The following is a 7,409-nucleotide window of genomic DNA, read 5'->3' on the forward strand; positions in this document are numbered from 1 at the left end:
CTCCAGCTTCTTGGCCCAGTAGCGCGCTTCCTCCTCAGGGATGTCTGGAAGCGGAGCCCCGGCTGTGAGTCTGGAAGCCCGCCCTGCCCCTCAGCCTTCACCCAGTGCACCCTGCAGGCCTAGGGCCTGGTCTCAAGGGGGTGGAGGAAGAGGAAGGGAGAACAGGGCGAGCTCCCATCCCTCCCCGCCCCAGGCCGCCTTGGGAATGAACGGTGGGTGGCCGAGGAGAAGCTCGTGGCGTCACAAGGGTGGGGGAGCCACGGGTCCTCGGAAAGTTGGTACGGAGATGACTGAGCTGGGTCCAAGAAAGCAAGAGGGGCTTGCTTCTCTGTGTCTCTGTCTCTGTTTATCTCCACACATCTCCCTGCCTCTGTCTCTCCTCGTATCCCCAGCTCACCAAGGACCAGCCCAGGACAGCTCAGACCCAAGCCCCATGGGTCAAGAAGCAACTGGCGGCCTGCTGGTGACCTAGAGGGCCTGGGACGTGCTCTGCGCACGGCAGACACATGGCCCGCTGCCTCGCTGCACCTGCGAAACTCTCTCTTCTGGAGAGAGGAAACTTCATCTTCAGAACGAAGGGCGGCCTGAAGCCACCCAGGCCTGGCCATTCTCCTGGGCCCGAGGAGGGTCCTGTGCCCCCCACACTCACCTAAAGGCAGCTCGAAGCGGGTGTCAAGGAGGATGCGGTGGAAGGTGGGGTCCTTGGTGCCGCAGATCTCGCTGTCCGCCATGATGACCTGAGAGTCCAGTGTTAGCCACTCTCCAGGGCCCTCCTGGGGGTTGGGATGGGGTGACAGGGCCCAAAGTGACACAGGGTGGAGCAGGGATCTGCCGCACACCGGCCAGTGGGCCCCTAGTCTCACAGAAGATCCCCTTCGCCTCACCTCACTCTTACCCCGAGAGCAAGGGTCGTGCCCCACTTTACAGATGAGGCAACTGAGACTCAGAGAGAAGGTCCCGGTCCAGGGCCACGCGGTAGGTCAAGGACGCAGAGAGAAGGCCCTGTGGGGCCAGGTAGCGGGGGTCTGAAGCTCGGGTCGCTATTCCTCATCTCTGATGAGGCGTCTGTGGCCCCCGCTTCGAATAAAAGCCCCGAAGCCCAGCCAGGGGAGAACCCCCACCCCAAGCGAACAAACCAGACCCACCCTCACAGGAGACAGAGCCAGGCACAGGCATCTCCAGCCCAGAGAGTCAAGGGCAAAGCCAGAGGAAGGGAGGGGGCAGGGGCATCCCGAGGGAAGTTAGGGAAGACTTCCTGGAGGAGAGCACATCGGAGCTGGGCTTAGAGGGTGATGGAGAGGATACTTGAAGCCCAGGGAACAGCATGTGCAAAGGTTCAGAGGCCATCTTTGGGGCCTATAAAGGGTGGACGTTGGGGTGCGGGGGGAGCTGAGGCTGGCAATGTAAGCAAGTGCCATCAAGAAGGCCTCCCAGTGCCTGGGGCGCCTGGGTGGCTCAGTCGGTTAAGCGGCCGACTTCAGCTCCGGTCATGATCTCACGGTTTGTGGGTTCGAGCCCCGTGTCGGGCTCTGTGCTGACAGCTCAGAGCCCAGGACCTGCTTCGGATTCTGTGTCTCCCTCTCTCTCTGCCCCTCCCCTGTTCGTGCGCGGTCTTTTAAAAATGAATAAGCGTTAAAAAGAAAAAAAAAAGAAGGCCTCCCAAAGGAGATGGGCAGAGATGGCAAGAAAAGGTCCCAGGGTGGTAAGATCCCCCTGGGTTCAGCATGGAGGGGCTGAGGGGAAGGGGTGAGGCTTAAGGCCAGGGGACCAGGGAGGAGGCCAAACTTATGGTCTACCGCCTCTGGGGCTGGTGCAGCCTTCCCCCTGCACAAAGTGCTCATTACCCACAATGTGTCCCTTCTCTGTCTTCCATCAGAATACATCTTCAGCAGGGCCACGGGCTATGTAGCTTAAGACTACATTTCCCAGACTCCCTTGCAGCTAAGGGTCCGCACGACTAAGTTCTAGCCAATAGGCTATGAGTGAAGTGCGGTGAGCCTCTTCCAGATGAGGCCCTTAACCAAGAGGGTGAGCCCCCTCCCTGGCCACCTTTTCTTCCCTTGATAGCAAAGCAGACGTAACGGAGATCCTCCAGCAGCCGTCCCTGGCTGCACAGGGAGAAAGGCAGAGCAACAAGATGGAAGTTTAGACCCTAGTGACTTTGGAGTCACCATCACAGACGTTGTTGGCGGACGGAGATGCGCGTCCATCGTGTTTAGGCCACTGGCCTCTGGGCCCCTCCAAGGCACTCTTCCCCAACCCTTGACCCACCACTCACTTCGTTGGACTGGCGGATGGTCCGCAGGGGAATCCACACGGTGCCCACCATTGTGTCCCAGATGAGACCCTTGTTCCACACCTCTACCGTCAACCCCAAATCCAGGCGGTTAATCTCACTGTGGAGAGAGGGGAGGGGCATGAAGGGGTAGGAGTGAGGGGTCAAGTCTCAGGAAAGTCCGTTCACCTGCCTTATCTTAGGACACACTGGAATTCAACCCCAGGCCTGGATGAGGCCTACCAGGAAGGTAACACAGTCATCTTTGTTTTACAGAGGAGAAACTGAGGCCAAGGGGTTAAGTTACATGCTCAGGGTATCACAGCAGAACCCGGGAAGGTATCACCTCTCCTGAACCCCCAAGTCCCTTGGCCCTTCCTGGAGCCCTCAGGCCCAGAGAGTACTGGCTAAGGGAGGAAGAGGCTCAAACACTCTCTGTGGCTCCCTATTACCCCAGGATAAGGGCATTCAGGATGCCTCCCTCCTTCGCAATGTCACCTCCATCCAATCATATGGGGACAACCCTGAGAATGTGAATGATACCACCTCTAAGCACTTTTCTCGCAGGACCCACCCTGGAAATAGGCAGATTGGGAGGAAAACCTTGGGGAATGTCCCCCTTCACTGAGTTTACCAATCTACCGGAGATTTGTCTCGAGGACTGTTCTCCTTGAGCGTATCTGTGACCTGGTCGTTCAGTGACTGGTTTCCAGGGGGTTGGGGACCACACTGTCTCTCCCCTTCCACATCTTCCCTGGAACCTGCAACTCCCACTCTTTCCTCAAATTCCTCTGCTCCGGGGTCCCAACTCTGGGTTCTCTCATGGCCTCCACCACTGCTCGTCCCCAGTCGGGCTCTGCTCGGGGGGTTGAGGGCTGCCTGGGTCCAAATCCCAGCTCTGCCAGGTATGAGCTGTGTGACACTGAACAGGTGGCTTTGCCTCTCCAGCCTCTGCCTCATCTGTAAATGAGGGTTGAAATAGTGCCCTCCCTCCCAGGCTTGTGTGTGTGTGTGTGTGTGTGTGTGGTGGGGGGGGGGGGGTTGATTTAATCAAATCCTTAGAAGGGGGCCTGGTATTTTGTCGGTCATCATCAGAGAAGATGGGGTGTCATACGGGGCGCCTGGGTGGCTCAGTCGGTTGAGCGTCCGACTTTGGCTCAGGCCATGATCTCACGGTGTGTGGGTTCGAGCCCCGCGTCAGGCTCTGTGCTGACAGCTCAGAGCCTGGAGCCTGCTTCGGATTCAGCGTCTTCCTCTCTCTCTGCCCCTCCCCCACTCAGGCTCTGTCTCTCTCTCTCTCTCTCTCTCTCCAGAATAAATAAACATTAAAAAAATTTTTTTAAAAGGAAAAGAAATCACACAAATGACTAAAATAACATTTGGTGGCTAGACCTGAAACTGCCCTCCAATTGAAGCTTGGGGCTGTGGTCAGGGAGGGCTTCCCTGAGGAGGTGACACCGGTGAGACCCAAAGGACAAGATGGAGCCTGCCAGGTCCGGTGGGAGCGGTGGGGGAGAGGAGAGAAGAGCAAGTGCAAAGGCCCTGGGGCAGGAACAAGCTGAGCCAGAAGAGTTGGAGGCAGATGCTGGCAGGAGATCACAGGGGCCGGGCCTGGAAACGGGGTGCTAGGGAGAAGAGTGTGGGTTTTGTTCTGAGGTTCACAAACCATGAGCCATGGGCAAGTTTAGAGAGTGACAGGATGTGATTTGCAGTTTTAAAAATATCCCCCTGGCTGCCTGGAGGAGAACAGATTGCCGGGAGGCAGGAGGCGGGCAGCAGCAGGAGGCCAGGGGCGGAGGCTGGTGGGCAGCGGGGACTTGGCTGGTGGCCACGGAGATCAAGAGGCAAAGCCGATGGCTGGACGCGGGGCCGCGGGAGGAGGGAGCGGAGTCCCAGACAACACCCAGGTGTCCGGCTCGCTCTGTGGGACCAGCAAGCGAGGCGACAGGCCCTGCTAACTCAGTCACTGCAGACTCACAACATGAAATCCTGTTCCCAGCTGGGCTGGCTGCCCCGCACCGCGATGGTCGTGCTCTTGACATTTTGCACCTTCAGGGTCACATACGTGTTGAATTTCTCTGCAGTGGTGAGAGCAGGGGTCAGCACAGGGGCCCAGGGAGTCCCCATGCCCTTCCCAAGCTCTAGATGACCCTCTTATAACCCCCCGGGGTCTCCGTGTGCTTGGGGCCACGGTCTAATAACCAGGTCCAATAGACGGAGCTGTTTCTGTGCCTACAGCCCAGGCTGACCCCCAGAGCCCCTCCCCCGCCCCAGTCCCTCAGAGTATAAGAGAAGGGCCTTGTGGGATTTGGGGGTGCCTAATCTAGCTGCTTAGAAATGACTACGTTCAATAGCTTTGGTTTTTCAGATGGGAGGACTGAGGCCCTGGAGAGGGGAACCAAAATGACAGTAAGGGGCGCCTGGGTGGCTCAGTCAGTTGAGCGACCGACTTCGGCTCAGGTCATGATCTCACAATTTGTGGGTTTGAGCCCCACGTCGGGCTCTGTGCTGACAGCTCGGAGCCCGGAGCCTGCTTCGGATTCTGTGTCTCCCTCTCTCTCTGCCCCTCCCCCACTCATGCTCTGTGTCTCTCGGTCTCAGAAATAAGTAAACATTAAAAAATATTTTGTTTAGGGGCGCCTGGGTGGCGCAGTCGGTTAAGCGCCGACTTCAGCCAGGTCACGATCTCGCGGTCTGGGAGTTCGAGCCCCGCGTCAGGCTCTGGGCTGATGGCTCAGAGCCTGGAGCCTGTTTCCAATTCTGTGTCTCCCTCTCTCACTGCCCCTCCCCCGTTCATGCTCTGTCTCTCTCTGTCCCAAAAATAAATAAACGTTGAGAAAAAAAAATTTAAAAAAAAAAAAAAAAAAAAAAAGAAAAAAAAATATTTTGTTTAAATGACAATATGAAATTCCCTTCGCCTCTCCGAGCCTCACTTTTCCCACCTGTAGCCTGATCTAGGAGTCCCAGCCTGTCTCTTAGGATCCTGGGAAGGGCTGTTGGCTCAGGGTGAGCCCCACCTCCACTGGATTCTCCAGGGGATGGCTGGGGAGACTCTGGGATCACAAGCCAGGTCTGACACTCTGTGATGCTCAGCAGACAGGCAGCCCAAGTCCCCTGTCACTGGCTCCGACCCCCTCCCCTATGTCTCCAAGACACAGACTGACAGACAGACGACACAGGACAGGGCAGGAATAGAGGCCACTTACCTTGGGCACCATCAAACTTGGCTTTTTTGACTGTGGAGAGAGACAGAGATAGGGAAAGGAGATGGGGAGAGAGGCGGGGAGAAGAGAGAGACAAAGACACCGAGATGGAAATAGAACAAGACAGGCAGAGAGGACAGGGACGCAGAAACAGAGAGACAAAGAAAGGCAGAGACAGAGAGCCAAAGGGACCGATGGAGAGATCGAACAGAAAACAAAAATGAGAGAGAGAGAGAGAGAGAGAGAGAGAGATGAAATCAGAGACAGAGACAAGAAGAGGAGAAACAGGAAGGAGAGGAGGGAGGCAGGGATGAGAGGGAGAGAGAGAAGCCATCAGACAGATGAGCACAGACAGACCTCAGGGTTGAAGGAAATTTGGACCCTGGGAGCAGTTTCTGCCCCCTTTCCCTCCCCATCAGACCCCCCCCCCAGAGCTCCCCACCTCTGGCTGTGCCTTTCCCCACAATTGAACGGCATTCAAAAGAAGGAGCTGGGCAGGGCACAGGAGAGGCCTCCCACAGGAAGCCCTCCAGGATTGTAGCAGCGAGAGACCAGTTAGGGAGGAAGAGAGGTGGGGAGAGAGGAGAAAGGCGATCTCCAGTGACCCTGTCAGGCCACTGAGGCTTCTCCCCCAATTATCCAGCTCAGTCTGTCCTACCAAATGCCCCGCCCCGGGGGTCGAGGTCTCATGTTCAAACGGGACTGGGCGATGTGGCACAGAACCGCCCAGAGACCTGGCTCCTTAGTGCACAGAGAGACATCCGAACCCCCGCTGGGAGGTTGTTAGGGCTTGTCCAGCCCAACCCGCCGGTGAAACGTGAAACCCAAATATGTGTCGGGTCCCAGGTGGTCCAGTCTCTCCGTGTTTCACGTAACCCCACAGTCCCAAGGGAGTCAAAGCAGTGCCACTCTTCCCTGGCTCTTGTCGCGGGATACCGGACTTACATTCAACAACATCTCTCACACCCTGCAGCTGCCCCCGACATCCTTCCCCGCCACCCACTCTGTATCTCCACCCAAACCCTGCTTCCCCGCTGAGCCCTTCCTCCTGTTTTCCACCATCCTTTCCCCTTGTTCCTTTTCGATGCACGTTGTGGTTCCCACGGGCAACACACGCACATTTTGCAAAATCCAAGGCGCCCCAGAGATTGGTACGCGACGAGAACAAGGCTCTTCCCACCCCAGGCCCCACAGTCCCCGCCTTGTGCAGTCAACACTACCGGTTCCTTCCAGGGCTACAGGCACACAGTCTGTGATCCAGCAGCCGTGTGCACGTGTGTGTGATTTTACTTCCTACGCCAATGGCAGCGTTCGACACCCTCTGTAGAAATTTGCTGTCTCTCGGGACGGACTGAAGAGTTTGTGCAAGCGAGTCGGAGGATAAATTCCTAGAAACAAAGTTGCGCGGGTTGCTACTCTTTCTTTTATTCTGAGGGCCAAGTTCAGCCCTTTTGTGGGCAAATGCCATGGCCTCCCATCTTGGGGTCATATCTCTGTCCACATCGCTTGAATTTCTGTCTTGCAAAAGCGCCCAAAAGATACCAATGAAGGGAGAATTCCCATCAAGGGTGGGGGTGGGGGGGTGTGTGGAGTGGTTTTAAACACTTGTCAGTAAATACTGTTTGTTCCTGTCACAGACAGACGGTGCAGGCGGGTGGGGGGAGGGGTGGGGGCCGTGGGGGGTGGGGGGGATTGACGTCCAGAAGCACAGCGAACCCCCCGGAGTCGCAGAGCAGGAGGGAGAATGATCACCTTCCTATATTACTGCCCAACCCCCACCAAACTTGAAATGCAGATGGGCTGTGCATCGTACTCAACACCCCTGGGTTTGGGTTTGGCAGGTTGAAGTGCGGAAGGAGCCCTCGGCTGGACCTTGGGAGAGGCGAGCACTGGTTCAGCACGGAGTCAGGTGGAGTCAGGTTCAGCCTATG

The 7,409-nt window shown here is 56.9% G+C and overlaps 1 protein-coding gene across 1 annotated transcript in view; it reads right to left on the reverse strand.

Annotated features, from left to right (window-relative positions):
• UNC13A (unc-13 homolog A) overlaps positions 1-6,464 on the reverse strand; it is a 56,871-nt gene extending 50,407 nt beyond the window's left edge. Inside the window, 6 exon segments of the mRNA XM_047828011.1 lie at positions 1-44; positions 650-773; positions 2,279-2,396; positions 4,254-4,353; positions 5,482-5,511; positions 6,443-6,464. The exon segment at positions 1-44 is cut by the window's left edge and continues 30 nt beyond it. Coding sequence (XP_047683967.1) covers positions 1-44; positions 650-773; positions 2,279-2,396; positions 4,254-4,353; positions 5,482-5,511; positions 6,443-6,464 — 438 coding nt within the window.
• Between the last annotated feature and the right edge of the window lie 945 nt (positions 6,465-7,409).

This window comes from Prionailurus viverrinus, chromosome A2 (genome assembly GCF_022837055.1).
Source record: "Prionailurus viverrinus isolate Anna chromosome A2, UM_Priviv_1.0, whole genome shotgun sequence".
NCBI lineage: Eukaryota > Metazoa > Chordata > Mammalia > Carnivora > Felidae > Prionailurus > Prionailurus viverrinus.